General features: G+C 38.3%; 1 protein-coding gene across 3 annotated transcripts in view; it reads left to right on the plus strand.

Annotated features, from left to right (window-relative positions):
* The window catches only part of LOC121386362, a 25743-nt gene extending 21532 nt beyond the window's left edge, over positions 1–4211 (plus strand). The window contains exons 4-7 of one of the 3 annotated variants that reach the window (XM_041517242.1): positions 633–734; positions 1352–1484; positions 2918–3012; positions 4084–4211. In XM_041517242.1, coding sequence (XP_041373176.1) covers positions 633–734; positions 1352–1484; positions 2918–3012; positions 4084–4095 — 342 coding nt within the window. In that variant the 3' untranslated portion in view covers positions 4096–4211. The remainder of the gene's footprint in view (positions 1–632; positions 735–1351; positions 1485–2917; positions 3013–4083) is intronic. The other 2 variants (XM_041517244.1, XM_041517243.1) reach the window with 2 other exon arrangements.
* Positions 4212–17500: the final 13289 nt, after the last annotated feature.

The raw sequence follows: 17500 nt of genomic DNA on the forward strand, positions 1-17500 counted from the left end.
TTAATAAAATATTAATAATAATAATAATTAGACTACTACTACTACTACTTCTACTACTATTACTACTACTACTTCTACTTCTGCTACAGGTTGCTACTGCTACTGCTACTAATATTACTATATATATACTACTACTATTAGTACAGCTACTACTACTACTACTACTACTACTACTACTACTGCTACTACTACTATTACAACAACAACAACAACAACAACAACTGCTACTACTACTACTACTACTACTACTACTACTACTACTACTATATTTTACACAGTTACGAGATTCAATGTGTTAATAGTTTGTCATTAATTTGTTAAATGTACTAGCAATCTTTTTTTTCATTTTTTTTTTCTTGTCGGGATTTCTTTTTTGTTTAAAAGAAACATTTATTGCCCCCAGAACATAGGCAGTGAACAATGTACTAGCAATCTAGCAATCTTAATCAATTGTTACATTATTGTTGTATTGGGACGGGATGGGGACAGGTGAACATTGTAGTTTGTGATTATTTTTATATTTGGTTTCTTTGCTTGTATAAAATTTTAGGAAATGTAGATTGGGATATTTCCCCTGTCTCTAAAATACAATTGCGTTAAGTAGAAATCTTAAACGTTTCAATACATTCCAGGGTTACGTTGCCATGAAGGACCCAGCAAAGCGATCGTGCTGGTTGAAGCCTCTTGGTGAAAGAGAGACATATGAAGAAACCAAAAGGATCATGGACAGTGGAGTATGTACTGAATTTTAAACAAGTATTACCTAAAGTCAATCGCCTGTGGTCCTCTTAAAGATATTGTACTGTATTTCAGATTACATTCATGACGTCGTTTGGTGTGTTGCATTTACCATAGTTTGACACCCAATAGCCGATGTATTTGTCGTGCTGGGGTGTCGTTAAACATTCATTCATTCATTCATTTGTTTGGCGTGCAGCAACACCTTTATGATCTTAGGTTTTTCTAACTTCGAGTAGAATTTGGAAATAGATATTAATGAACTTAAAATGCATTTTCCAATATGATTGTATTGACTGATATTTATAGGATAGTAAACGAGCTTCCATTTCCTATCATATTTATTTTCCGATTGAAATAATTTTCAATGAAAATTATTCCACGAGGTACATAAACATGATACGAAATGTTAGCGAGTTTAATATCCTATTTATTACCCATAATCGATCTTAATTTATATCACTCAACTCGTTTGGTTGACGTTCCTGTAAGGTTGTAGTGCGCCAATCTATGACGTCATCGTGTAACGTCGAAGTGTTTCGTCCCACTTGACGTTCTATTTAACCATATGGGTAATAAACTGTAATACGTTTTCATTGTTCCTTCACTCTAGAGTGAGATGTCTCAAGTTAATGAAAACTGGATTATCCCTAAAAGATCATTGGACAAGGACCAGGTGGAGAGAGAGGTTGGAAGTATGTTGGCTGACTTCTGTTCTGACTCGGACGTCTTCATGCTCAGACGAGGTAACAAACTACAATCAAGTTAATTTTAACGAGAGAGAGAGAGAGAGAGAGAGAGAGAGAGAGAGAGAGAGAGAGAGAGAGAGAGAGAGAGAGAGAGAGAGAGAGAGATGGCTACTTTTCTATACCATATCTAATTTATATAAAAATACAGGACAAAGAATATATTTTAAACTGTATGGAATGTAGACCATCCACCCACCAATCCACTTCTCCCCACCACCACAACCCTCTCCCCCAACTCCCCCCCAAAAAACCCCAAACAACAACAACAATACAAAAACATCCACAAAAAAAAACCAACAGCCCCAAAACAACCAACAAGAACAAACAATGATCCAAATCAATGACACGTGTTTTCGTTACGTTTCCGGAAATGACCGAATAGTTTTGTACTGTCTCTGTTGAAAACAAGAACACCCAATGTAGCTGTTTTTGCTGAATTAGGAAGAATACCTATTTCTGTGTTATGTAAACAAAGACTTTTATTATATTGGCGGAAAATTATCTGTAATCAAACTTCTATGTTATACAAAATGTATAGATCTTTACGACATGGTATGGACTCTAGCAGAAATTGTAAAAACTGGATATCATACGTAAAATCTATTTAATATGAACTTGGTTTTATTGATGCATGGGATAATGAGGACGTTTTACATTTACCTGCTCAAGTTCTTAAACAACGTCTTAGAGATCAGTACGTACAAAATACTATAGCAAAGTGGTCTACGTTCTCACGTTTAGAATTGTACTGTAAATATAAATGTGATTACACTTTTGAAGTATATTTAGACAATATTTTGGCACTGAAGTATCGTACTGCCTTGCTTAATCTTAGATGTGGTGTACTGAATATTAATATTGAGAAAGATAGATTTGAAAATATTCCCAGACAACAAAGAATATGTCCAGTATGTAATATTAATAATATAGAGGATGAATATCATGTTTTTGCTTGTATGTCCATGTTATAGAGACCTTAGATTCAAATATTTCTAAAAACATTATTGTTCATGGCCTTCTATGAAGAAACTTACTAATTTGCTATAATTAAAATCAAAATTCAAACATTACACCTAGCTAAATTTATCTATTTTTCTATGCAGCGTCGTCAGAATTAATATCATAATTCATGTTTCCTCCTCTAATTAAGTATTAATTATAGGACATAAGTGTATTAATAGTTTTATATAATATTTATCATATCCATGTTACAATTTGTTGCGCATTGTAGATATATATATATATATATATATATATATATATATATATATCATGTTTCAGCCAATGGCTGATAACAGCTGTGGCTAAATAAAATGTATTTGATTTGATTTGTTGAAAAGTCTGATTGTTTACGAATTATGATTCTGCATTTTAATGGAATGATCTTGGCTATAATATAATTCTGTATTATAATTAATTTATTTTTCAAGATACGCGAACTCTTAGTCAGCAAAAGGAAGATGGAAGCTGCACTCATAACTGCGGAGTCTGCGCAGTTGAAGGAACTCCAGAGTATGCCATGAATGTGAGTAACGTAAAATTCATGTGAATTAAATTTAACATTAAAAGGAAACTCATATTATAATCAATACGTAACATTTGTCTACATAAAAATATAGTGTAAAACGTTTTTTGTTGTTTTTTAAACATAGCATTCCATTGCGTAGTTTATATTGTATAGAAATATATTTCGAAAATGTTTCCAGTTTTATATGGAAGGTTCATAATATGCATCATGTTATATAATGCAACCTACACACACACACACACACACACACACACACACACACACACACACACACACATATATATATATATATATATATATATATATATATATATATATATATATATATATATATATATATATATATATGGTGGTATTGCTTAAAACCAACCGTTAAATGGACATTTCTGAATTTGCTGCAATTTTAAAGATATTATCGACTAACAGAGACTTTTTAACGATTGTAATTACATATCAAATATATTTATCTACCTAAAATATTAGTAGCTATATATTAAACGTGTTTCTATTGTTTTAATATTTATACTAGAGGAAATGTATTTTATTTCCTAAAATATTATTTTTTCGTAGTACGAAATTATTTGAATGAATGAATGAGTTTACCTCTTCCAGTGTTGAAACAAATCCACTCATTCGGGAACAAAACGAGTTAGCTAGCACATTTGTCACCATATATATCTGCCATTCCGTTGCGATCAATTTTTCAATTTTCAGACATTTTCCAGGAATATAATCCTTGGACATTCTCTAGAATTGTCGTAAAAGCTCTACCAAGAGAGTCAAATCAGTTCAGCTAATATTTTGAATAGGCCTACAAAGAAGTCCTACATAGACACTTCAAAATAATACTTATTTGTTAAAATATGCATGATATTTGCAATTGTAACTGTAAATAATTATTGAGTAGATCGTACAGTTGTTAATTTTATGTACGCAATTATTTCATTTGATCCAACAATTTGTTACCTAAGTGTCATGTTTATATATGTTTCGTATACTTTGTCTACCCCATGCATTACGAATTCGTTTTTGTTAATGTAATATTTACACGTAGTCTACTATTTTCAGGGAATGCAGTAAAACCAGCCTAGCATGTGCCTGTTGTTCTAACGGAAGGAGAAACATACTATTAAGCATTAAGATGTTGTAAAATCAAAATAATACTGAATAAAGAATTGCGACTTGCATCAACGCAACTGACTTCTTATTTATGTTGTCTGTTGGTTAACCTGCACTTCATCATCCTCAAATTCGGGCAAAAACGATAGCGATATTTAGGCAAAATGTGCTAACCCGAAGCCTTGTAATGAATGTAAAAATGCGTTGTTTCGTTTGCAGCCCAATATAGCCGTTTGACAGTAATGCTAATATGAAAAAACCCCCCACCCCGTTGTATCCAGATTCAGGCGTTTTCGTTGAATTTGGGCAAACATCAGCCTCCCCCCCCTCCCCCCCCCCCCCCCACCCCTCACACCTCTCTACAAAAATGTTAAAATTATCAAATGTTTGACATCCAATAGCCGATGATTAATAGATCAATGTGCTCTAGTGGTGTCGTTAAACAAAACAAACTTTAATTTAACTCTCTCTCTCTCTCTCTCTCTCTCTCTCTCTCTCTCTCTCTCTCTCTCTCTCTCTCTCTCTCTCTCTCTCTCTCTCTCTCGTTTGATCAACCATATACCTTTAGTCCTTTAATATTCTGTGGTAATAAATTGAATTTAAATCAAATGTCATGAAAAATGGCAAGGGATAAATAAAAATCATATATTTGTTCAAAACTAAAATAATATATTTTTTGAAGTTAATGATCTGAATGACAAAACCATTAATATTTTCAATATATTATCTCTGCACAAGATAGAGTCAAAAGGATATTTTCATAATGACGTGACTGCTGCTGTGAATCGGCGTGAAAAGTAATTATTCGTTTATTTTGTGGACGTTAGTTTCATAATACTTTACAACCCCCCCCCCCAAAAAAAAAAAAACCCCTAAACCCCCAAAATATCCCAACCCAACCCAACAACATTCAGCTTTATTATTAGAAGAACCATCGTATGTAAACACTTGCAATTATCATTGGCGTAGCCAAGATTTTATATTGGGGTCCACCAAATTGTCTGTTATGTAGCGACAGGAAAATATTTAAGAGGTTGAGGAAAAAGAGCTGTGATTGGGGCGAGGGTATTGCCCCCATGTATCCCCCCCCCCCCCCCCCCCCCACACACACACACCTGGTCTGGCTACACCAGTGGCAATTATATAATGTTAAAAATGTCAAACAACTATATAATGTTTGAAAATATTTACCTAAAACAGCCAAATTAAGAATTTAAAAAAACAATGTTAAAGGGGCATACCCTAGTTTTTAAACACTAAGGCATATTTTTCATTATTAGAGCCGTTTATGATCACTGAAATCAAACATTGATTATATTTTATTGTTTAGATAATCCATTTCCGTGCAATCGAAGCATTTCTGGTCATTCTGGTGTTTCTAATACCACAAAATTAATTTTCATATTTTTAAAGTAACGACTATGGAATCGCATTTTTGTATATTTTTAAGGGAATTTTAACGTCACAGACTTCTCTGTTGTATCCAACTTTGTTACAGATTTGAAAATCAAACTTAGTGTCGATTTTTACGGATTGAAACTAGGGTCTAGGTGAACAAATATGCCTTCATGTTTGAAAACTAGGGTCTGTCCCTTTAAGTATGTTTCTTGTACTGTATATTTATTTATTTCTCGAATCCTGTTCGTCAAGTGTTTTGTATATTAAACAGATGAGTTGTCACGTTCAATATCAATGAAGAACTTCACTACAGTGTCGGGGATGCGTTTTAATGAGATTACATAAATAATGTAAGGGAAACAACTCTATATAATAAGTCTGTTAATATCATAATGTTATTGTTGTTGTTGTTTTGTTTTTTGTTTTTTGTTTTTTGTTTTTTTTTAAATATTTATTGCCCCAGATATTTATATATTGATAATGTCAGGGTTGGGTCCCTGAAATCATTATCTTACAATAGATACATAAATATAAAGTGCATTCAATAAAATTACTAGTTAATTGAAACAGTCAAATTTGAGCACAAAATTAATTAAACAGCTGGACAGGGAGAAAAGAAGAAAAGAAAATTTCATATTTTCAAATATAGAAAACAAAAATTATAGGCTTTTAGGTTACAAAAAACCCCCAACCCCAGTGTGTGTCTTATATTGGAGTTATTTTTAACTTTTAGGGCTAGGTTTAATTTTCTAGATATCTTTGCCAAGGTGCCCAATTTTCATCAAACTCTTTATGTAAACAGGTTTTTTTTTATAGAGTATGTATTTCTCTATTTGTAATTTATCTGTTATTTCATTTTTAATTCCAGTTATATGAAGTATATTCTTTTGAAGTTTTGTTCTATTTATATAATGCTTTACATTGACAATAAGCCAATTCACAAATTTACGATTTGTATGTATGCTGCCGAATAGAACCATACTTTTATCAAGATGAATATGTTCGTCTTTTTGCTGTAAACATTGTTCTATAGTTTTCCAAAGTTCACTGACTTTAGGGCAATCATAAAACAATATCATAATGTTAATTTTATGTTTTTGTTATACATTTATTCTTAATTTATGAACCGGCCACGGTGGCGTCGTGGTAGGCCATCGGTCTACAGGCTGGTAGGTACTGGGTTCGGATCCCAGTCGAGGCATGGGATTTTTAATCCAGATACCGACTCCAAACCCTGAGTGAGTGCTCCGCAAGGCTCAATGGGTAGGTGTAAACCACTTGCACCGACCAGTGATCCATAACTGGTTCAACAAAGGCCATGGTTTGTGCTATTCTGCCTGAGGGAAGCGGAAATAAAAGATCCCTTGCTACTAATCGGAAGAGTAGCCCATGTAGTGGCGACAGCGGGTTTTCTCTCAAAATCTGTGTGGTCCTTAACCATATGTCTGACGCCATATAACCGTAATTAAAATGTGTTGAGTGCGTCGTTAAATAAAACATTTTCTTTCTTTCTTTCTTTCTTAATTTATGACTGATTAATTATTATTAGTCTTAATTATTAAATTATATAGTTTAGACTCCGCTGCTGACTTTTAGTATTATTAAAATCAGCTTATATATATATATATATATATATATATATATATATATATATATATATATATATATATATATATATATCTTATTGTTTATTTGTGCTGCCATTGCTTTAACTGTGATATATTGGGTTGTTTACTTCATTTGTCTTCTAGATACTTTTAGCGAATAGTCTCTCATAACTCAGTATAGAGTGGCTCATTACAATGTTATAATTTATATGGCTTGTATTTATATGCTAAATTTTATTCGGTTGTAATGAGGTGAGACTTTAATACGCTGTCTGTATCATAGGGGCGTCTGTCTGTCTGCATCATAGGGGTGTCTGTCTGTCTGTATCAAAGTGGTGTTTGTCTGTATCATGGTGGTGTCTGCCTGTCTGTATCATGGTGGTGTCTGTCTGTCTGCATCAAGGTGGTGTCTGTCTGTCGTTATCATGGTGGTGTCTGTCTGTCTGCTTGTGTCATGGTTAAATCATCGGACATAAAGTTGGTATATTAGGTACCGGCTCCTAGCCAGAACGAGTTTTAACGACTCAGTGTATAGGTATAAGACCACTACACACTCTTGTCTCTCACGAACCACTAACAACACATCCACTGTCCTGGACAGACAGTCCAGATAGCAGAGATGCGTGACCAGGACTGCGTGCTTGAACATTAATTGGATACAAGGACGAAATAAGTTGAAATTAAATGAAATGAAAAAGAGAGTCGCAGGTGTCATGTGAGATGTGTAGATTTCAATTTACAACGCTCGATCCTTACAGGCCAAAAACTATTTTTATTGAAACTAAATTTTTAAAATAAATAGTGATAATAATAATAATAATAATAATAATAATAATAATAATAACTAAATCTAAAACAGTAAATCCTTTACAGAGGCGGAACTGGGGGGGGGGGGGCAGGGGCCAGTGCCCCTGCTACATTTTGCGATAGTTATAATTTTATTATATATTAATTTTCATCCCCCTCCAAACCTCCCCGAAACTGCCCTTGGCATTCCACCTCATGTCACCCTAAATGGATTTTCTGGTTCCGCCACTGCTTTAATTGAATTACTGAATACTTATTTTCAAAAGCAACTGGACTTCACGTGATACTGTAGGCTCGCGACGAGATCAATGCTGCCAAACGGCTGAGTGTATACTGTTGACGTGATATGGCATCTGTGCTTATGTAATGTCGTTGTAAAGATGTGTAGTCAGACGTCGTATGCACGTTTGTTCCTAATTTGCTTTGATCTGTCTATGTCGGTAAACAGAATAACATTGATGCACGTCTGGAATCATCACACACACACACACACACACACACACACACAGACACTGTGACACGCACACTGACACACACACACACACACACACACACACACACTGTGACACACACTCACACACAGACACACACACTATGACACACATACACACGCACACACACACATCACCCACACATACACACACAGACACACACACACACATCACCCCAAGCAACCCCCCCCCCCACACACACACATCGCCCATACGCAAACACACACACACACACACACACACACATATATATATATATATTTACCGTATAACCGGTAATGTTCGTGGTCTTAGTTTTTCGTGGTTTGGGTATAAAAACATTTCAAGGTTTCTTATTTTCGGTGTTTGCCAAATCTAAATTGAAAGTGATTTTATTTTCGAGTTTTACCAAGTCTAGTTGCGAGAATACTTGCTATTGTTGATTAAAGTTTCACTTCGGCTGCGATACTACCGACGTGTAAAGTTAAACGATAGAACAGTCACCTGTAGCCTAATTGGCCACTGTGATACCCGGTATGCTATTCGACAGACAACTGATCACAGTCTTTGGTTTTGTGTAAAGCCAATTACGACGTATGTGTGAACAAAGCACTTAAGGACGCCAGGAAGTCTAATTTTACCACATTGTATTCAAAGCGGGTTTCCCTGGCTATGAAACACGGCGAAGTTGTAACGGACATCAAGATCGAAATGCATACTTCGGCGATAAAACCAATTCATGCAAGGTGGATTATGAAAGTTATGTCAGAATTAAAAATACGCCAGGAAATGTTGAAATCTGCATTCATCCACCCCAGAATCTCTGACGCAGTGCGGGCGGACATTGACAAAAACAATATATGAAATTTAAAAATATTTCATTATATTCTACAAACAGTGAGATTCACGCAATAACTTTTTAAAAATTCTAACTTGTTGTTTTGACTATACTATTCTCTTGTCGTATCCGGTGGACTGCGCATGACAGGAAATAAAATGTTCAGGTAAATTGTCAGTGTGTTATGGTTTTCATAATAAATATTTTAGTAAGAATTTGTTGATTTTTTCAAATATTTTCAAGGATTTATATTTTCGATGCTGACTACTTACCCTCGAAACCCACGAAAATAAAAATCCTCGAAAATGTCCGGTTATACGGTATATATATATATATATATATATATATATATATATATATATATATATATATATATATATATATATATATATATACACACACGCACACCCACACATACAGCCACACCCACACACATACACCCACAACCATACAGCCACACCCACACACACATACACACACGACTCGTATTACGGCTATTTAGTATCTGCATGTCCGAGCTTGTCCTAGCAGCACTCAAAGATATCCTATTTCATGTGGTTTCTTCGAATGCGATTTTGATGTCAACGAATGCTGTGTGGAAACGATATTTTTACGAATTGCGAAGCAATGACAAGACTTCAATAAGTGGCCGGTCACGGTCATTGTCCGGTACAAACTTGTCATGATTTGACAATATCATCGGCTATTGGGTGTCAAACTATGGTAATGGAAACAATAAGATGTAAATAAAAACAGTGTAAGAACTGTGCAAAAATACAAATACAAATATCACAGACAGATACTGACTTTCACTCAAAATTTCAATTTTGTGCTGTATTGACCATTCTCAAAGAGAATGTTACACCCCTGCACTACGGTGAGGTTACAGCACGTGCAGGGGTAATAAGTTGAGTAAAGTCCAAGAAGGACAGGTTATTATTAAAAAAATTTAAATAGCATGTTTTGTTGTTAAAAAGGAACTTCCATTTACCGTGTATGAAGATTTAATTAATCTAAACAGAGGCGGATCGGGGGGGGGGGGGGGGGGGCAGGGCTTGCCCCCCTAAATTTTGCGAGAGTTATAATATTTTTATGTATTAATTTTCTTCTTTTTTTTACGATCCCCTCCAAACCTCCCCCAAAGTTCAATTGGCATTCCGCCTCATGTCACTGGGGCCTCCCTAAATGGATTTTCTGGATCCGCTACTGCTAGAGAAACTTCACGGTGTAGATATAGGAGATGCATATATCAACAAAAAGCAGTGTTGTGAGTTTATTGATGTTCACGGAGAATATATTGCCACAGTTAAAACAAGATCTTACTAAAGCTAAGTTTTACAATGTATTAATTAACAGATGGAAGCACTGACAGTTCTATTACTGAAAAAGAAGTTGTATATGTACTGTATTTTGATATTTAATACTTTGCCTGATTCTTCTAAGCCAAGGGTACCACTCCTAATTCAGTTAAGACACTATCATACGGGGTACAGATAGTTCCCGCAACTATTATTTTGAGGGCTCTACCATATACCGCATCAAATTTTCTTAGCTGATTATCCGTGGCACAACCAAAGGCAAGGGCCCCATACTGGAGTCTAGACACTATGAAGGCTTCAAATATCATAAGAAATTTTTTCTATCAGAGCCCCATGATGTATCTGACAACACTCGGATTAAATAGATATAAAAAATACAGTTGTCAGTCACTTCAGCAATGTGCTCCCCAAAATTAATGGCATTGTCGAAGATCGCACCCAAAAATTTGACTGATTGCACCTGACTGATTACTGCATTATTTAATTTTAATTTTAAATCAAAAATAGTTTAACATTTTCTTGATTTTTGAAATACAATAGATTTAGTTTTAGCTTTAGAAATGGTAACACCACATGACTCTGCCCATCTATTTAAGGTATTCACTTTCATCTGGAGATCTTTTTGAATGTCCTCATATAAATGTCCTATTCTCCAGAAGGCTGTATCGTCGGCAAAAAGCCCGATACTCAAATTAGTTTTAGGATTTTTATTTCCAGTAAACAGCACCCTAGCCAAATCATTAATGAATATAGAGTGCTATTACAGAGCATTGGGGTATACCATTTTCTAAAATAAACGTAGGGGACAGATTACCATTTAAATTGACAAATGTTCTATTGTCCAAAAATTGATTAATAGAAACGAACATTGCTCCTCTAATCTCCATTTGAAAAGCTTTAATTAATAATCCGCGTCTCCAGACCATGTCAGACGCCTTTACAATGTTCACAAACACACACGCCACCTTGTGTCCATTCGTAAAAGCTTCTTTAATTTCGGACTGAAGGCGTACAAGGTGGTCGGTGGTTAAGTGGTGTTTCCTAAAACCATTCTGGTAGATAGACAACTTACTGTTTAGCTCCAGAAAGTGGATAAGGCGATGGTTTTTCATGCATTCCATGGTCTTACAGACGCTGGGTGTAAGCGATATGGGTCTATAATTTGATGGGTCTGCAGGATCCTTACCCGCCTTATGGAGAGCAAAAACTTCAACGTGCCTCCAACTTGGGGGGGGGGGGGGGGGGGGAGGACTCCCTCATACCAAACCAAATTATATAGTCCCAGGAATAGCTCAAGAGTCATATTTTTAGGCATATTTAAAAAAAATATATATAGCTAAAATTATCAGGGCCAGGAGCTGAGCCTTTTCTCTTACCAAAAGCATTGAGCAATTCCTGAAATTTAAAAGGTGCATTATATAACCGATCATCCTTCTGGGCTTTAGGTACCTGATGGATAGGACTGTTTTGCAATTTGGATTTTTCTAATTTGGAAATCTTTAGAATAGTTAGCGGTGGCCGAATTATTTCTGAAAGTAGCTCCAAGTATGTTAACCGTATCCTTATCAGTTTTATAAATTTTACTATTTTTCAAAATAGTTTTATTTGTAGCAGATTTTCCCTGTACTCTTTTCATCCTTGACCATACCACTTTAGCTTTAGCATTTTTGGTTAGAGAGCTACAAAACTGAAACCATGAGGAACATTTAGCTTTAGTAACATTAATCTTAAGTTTATAACGGCTGTCTTTATAATTATCAACACCTGTTCTTATTCCTCTTAAGCTTGGTATGTTCCTCCGTCCAGCAAGGGACCGAATTCCTTACACCAAGCCCAGAAGACTTAGGAACAGTGTTGTTTGCTATATTGATAATGGCACCTACTAGGTTATCATTAAACCGACCGGTGTCACTATCACGAATTAAATTATGATCTAACCCACCACACAGTTGTCTAAACTTTGGCCAGTTTGCTCGGTCAAAAGTCCACTTTTGTTTATATTTAATATTATTAACCACAATGCCCAAAATATTATATGAAATTCTGAGGGGAAGGTGGTCGCTGCCCAAGTCATCAAGCACCTCCCACTCACATTTGGCAGCCAAGTCACTAGACACTAGGGTCACATCTAAACATGACCAAGCATTGTGGGCATCTGACAGACAAGTAGGAGTGCCGTCGTTAAGACAGGCCAAATTTAAGTTATTCATTAAATTTCCTATAACACAGCCTGTCATATTGGTAACCTTTGAACCCCAAATGATATTTTTACTATTTAAATCACCTACAATAAATACATTTTGTACATGTTTACCAATAATAGTAAAAATATCATTTAAACAGTTATGTTTACTAGTTATATTTCTACCAGCGATGGCAGGAGGTATATAAAAATTAAAAATATTAATGTCATTATATTTAGTATGAATAGACACCCCCAATGACTCGATACATTGAAGTTTCCCTACAGCTGGAATCTGCGAATGGGCGTTAACATTTTTAACAAAGGTGGCTAGGCCTCCTTAACAGTTATCACTATCTGTAGAAAAGAGTCCAGTAAAACCAGGAATTTTGAATTCTGTAATTAATCTATGTTTTTTATCTTTGTCAAAAAGTTTTGAAAGCAAGGACTCCTGGATAGCAATAACATCAATATCTAAATTTAAATCTAAAAATGTTTTGATCTCGGGACCATTAGCCCTATGACCTCTAGCGTTCCACTGAAGAATGACTAAACCCTTACTCTTATTAATAGTAAAGTTATTAACAGTATTATTATTATTAGAGCTATTTATATGTACTACCATGATGGAGGTAAAACAACTCTAGCTATAAATAAACTATAAACGTTAATCTACACTGTTATTGCTTCTACTTTCCACCATGATAAGGTCTTTAGCCCTATACCAAGAAACACAGCGTTTCCCTATGGTATTGGGATCTATTTTTAAAGCTAAATGTTGATTAATAACCTCACAGGCGTCTCTGGATGCCCTAATAACGTCACCTAAACATAATTTTTAAAATGGGACCTTTTCTATCTCTCTGGTCAAAAAGAGGCCTGCAATAACCCTAACCAAATTGCTCTAAAATCAAAAGTTTGGTCCCTGAGGCGGCGCCGGCACAAGATTTAGTTTGATTAAGTTGGTTAGATCGGTTTATGACTGAAGGTATGTGCGCCAGCTACAGAGGAGGGTGGGTGGTGCACTAATGATTGAGTCCCCTGGGTCTGACTTTTGAGAGGTCTCCTGGTCGCCATGATGCGGACCGCCCTTTGGTAATCTGGACACTCCCTTGCATGAGTGCAATGAGACCCCCTACAGTTAGCTCACGAGACAAGTATTGTGCATGGATTGTCTGGGGATCGCTTGGGGTGTGCAGTATCGCATCTGAAGCAAACCGGGTACTCCCTAGTTGACCTACACTTCCGCACCGTGTGACCCCTACCTCTGACACCTGGCACACTTAACTGGTTTAGGGATGTATGGGTGTAGATCATGTCTCACCCCCTTTACCCTGATAGTCTGCACCCTGGCGAGGTGGGTAAGCAAGACGTCTAAAAAATCCATTGCCCCACACCATGATGTTGGCAATGGAGAGGTTCGGGTTGTCCATTCTTACCACCTGAAGCAGACTAGCCCCCTGGACACCTCTAAAGTCCGTCTTAACTATCTTACGCAAAGAGGGGGGGGGGGGGGGGGGGGTCGGGTTTGGGTTGGGTCCTCCCTGTCCTCCCGTTTGGAAAGAGGTGTTATCTGGGACGGGGGGGGGGGGACGAACCTGGTTCGGCCCTCCCTCTCCCTCGTTGGCTTTACCTGTCTGTAAAAATCAGTTGGAATCCCCACCCAGCCCGGGGGAGACACCAGTCCTGGGATCTAGGGGCGGGAACTGATCCACCTCCATAGCCGAGGTGTTAAATTTAATAGGTAAACTTGTGTTATGCTTAGTTGATTTAAGTTGGACCCCGCCTTTTGGATTTTATGAAATCCCCAGCGGAGGGGGAGTTATCACAGAACTAGGGGAGTCACTACGGTAAAGCCATCCCCGGGGGTTTCCTGAGGGTGAATAGTGGCCACCTCCCAGAAACCCATAGCAGCCGCCGGTTGCTCAACTCCATTCTTTGCAGAATTATCGAATTAACCTGAACTGCATCACCCGAAGTCGATATGGAGATTGCCGATGGCTGCTTCGTGGGTTCTCGGTCACTGTTATCAACTGGCACGTTAGCCGACTGCCTACGTGTAGAAACGCGAGTGCGAGTGCGAATAATTTTTACCACTAGAGTTTCGAGCATGTCCGTCCCGGGGCCTATCTCTGGATAGATAGGGGATTGTCCCGGGACAGAAAACAAATTAAGCGGACAATTTTAAAATTTAATTAAATTTAAATTTTGATGCGCATCTCTAATTAATATAATGAATAAAGAAAATTCTACTCATTAAATTTGCATTCCCAGTCTGAGCTCGTCGTGGTAAGACGTGTTTGTGCACACTGCACGTGCTTTCGCGGCTCGACTTGGGGATACTTCACTTTTGATTCTGTCTACTGGGATGTATGCGGCCATTGGAACTGATTGAACGCTGGAATGCTTCTCGTTTCGACAGTCTGCACCACCAGGTTGGATTCTGTTTTTAGCGAGATTCCTTGCCTCCCGGTCATTTCTCCGTCTGACTGGGCCATGGCAGTGTCCAACAGGTCGCTCGTTACCTCCGCGGTCGATTCAGCCGGTGGCGTTTTCTTCCTTTTCGTTGGTGAAGCGCAAGGGGGGGGGGGGGGGGGGGGGGGGGGGGACGACGCAGACCGAACTGCCACTGGCGGTCAAGCCGCTAGATTTGGTTCCCCCTGAGCCGCCCCTGCAGCGCGTTCCTTCCTCCGTCCTCCTCTTCCTCTCCTCTTCTTATTGGAGTCCACGTCCCGTACATCAAAGTCACGGTCGCCCGCGACCCGGTATACGCAACGCGGGACTCCAACAACATTCCAAAGCTTGCCATAAGTCCCCCCTAGGTGTTGGGAGGGGGGGGGGGGGGGGATAGAGGGGGCATGTTTAGAGCGCACGTCGACCCATCTAGCTTCATAGCTGTCTCTTGTGGAATGTCGGAAAAGGAATCGAAATCCACATGTGTGTTACCAGCGCGAACGTCGTTGTGCACCATGGCACTTGGTGTCAATAAACCTCCTGGCCGTTTCGATACCCGACTCAACACCATTTTCAATGCCTTTTACAGCACTGACCTAGAGCCGGGGACTGATTACCCTGTTTATTGGTAAACGTATTTGGTCGGCCAAAGCCAAGTCCTGACCAGGGAAGGGCCGAATTAACAATACTGCACCCAGGGCGGAAAAAGAGGCGTCGCAATGTGCGCGCATAAAAGTTGGATTGGGAAGAATTTTGCAGGGCCGTTACAGTGTGCTGCAAAAACTGAAGGCCGTAGGGGTGAGGTCGGGATTACCAAAGTACACACGCCTCAAGCCTTGAATTTCAGGGGGGTCAATTTTGGTTTTTCTAGCAATCAATTTTGAACGGCTTGGACATGGCGAAGTGGGGGTCCCACTGAGAGCTGCGAATCGGTTGCTGGCTGGAACGGGACAATCACTAGTGTTAAGACTAACATGACTATTAATTATCTTGCTAATCTTACCTCCATTTTTCTTACTGGGCGTTGCTTCCAGCCGAGCTAGTGTATGCTTCCTCTTCCTGGACTCACCCAGCGCCGGTCCCGGGGGTGGGGTTGGTGACCTTGGAGAAGCTAGCTCAGCCGAAAGTGTCGGTGATTCTGACGAGGGGGCGCTTACCTCGCCCGTGGTGACAACAAACACACCATATAAGGAACTTTTATTTATTTTGTCTTGGGGGTAAGATAGTAGTATCAGGGCCTGTTGAGTGCCATGACCTACTTTCCGTGACCTTGACCTTGATGACGTCACGGCCTTGTGCCGTGACCTCGTCCTACTGACCTTGACCTACTTAGACTGACCTTGACCTTGATGACGTCACGGACTACTGTACCGTGTGCAACGTCCTACTGACCCGACCCTGACCTACTTAGACCGGCCCCTGACGTACGTAGACCGGCCCCTGACCTACTTAGGTTGGTACTGACGTCCTTGGACTGGCCCTGACCGATTTGCTTAGCATTGGCCGACTTAGAGGGCAGTGACTGGTATACCTGGGCAGGTGTGCGACCTTGGTGTAAGTCATAGCCTTGACGTACTTGGTGTGGGACTCATCGGCTTGCCTTGAAAGGGATGGTGTAGTATCCCTTGCTACTAATGGGAAACTGTAGCGGTTTTCCTCTCTAAAACTGTCAGAAGTATGTTTCACATCCAATAGCCAATGATTCATAAATCAAGGTGCTCTAGTGGTGTCGTTAAATAAAACCACTTCTAAGGACTCGGCCCGACGCGAGGTAGTGTATTTATTTTTAGCGCGCTGAATGATCAATGGTTATAATTGCTTACATCCGGGAAGCGGTGGTATCCTATTTTATTGTCGGTGACAATACTGAACTAGAAGTTACATTCTTAAAGACGTGAAATAAGAAATGATTTAAATAGGTGTAAAATAGAATTCTCGTTCTACGCTATCTGATAGCGCATTCACAAGATTATTATTCTCGGAACCGAACATACGGGTACTTCGGCCCTATCCGCCATTTTTTATCACGTGATGCGGTGAAGCTTCTCCTTAGTTACGTATGGTTTGATAGTGAATTTAGTCAATTTCAGTCGATCATTTACATCAGTTAAAGGCGAAGATGCCTAAAACATGTCCTGCAGTTGACTGCATAAACCATAACTTGATGTTAAAAAAATATCGTTTTACAAATTTCGAAAACAAGAGACCAGACGCCGCTTCTGGGTAGAGGCACTTAAAACGTGACAAACCTGATGCACACAGTGTCGGACACATTGACAGAATGCGACTAC

The sequence above is a fragment of the Gigantopelta aegis genome, chromosome 12, assembly GCF_016097555.1.
Source record: "Gigantopelta aegis isolate Gae_Host chromosome 12, Gae_host_genome, whole genome shotgun sequence".
NCBI classification, from domain to species: Eukaryota; Metazoa; Mollusca; class Gastropoda; order Neomphalida; family Peltospiridae; genus Gigantopelta; species Gigantopelta aegis.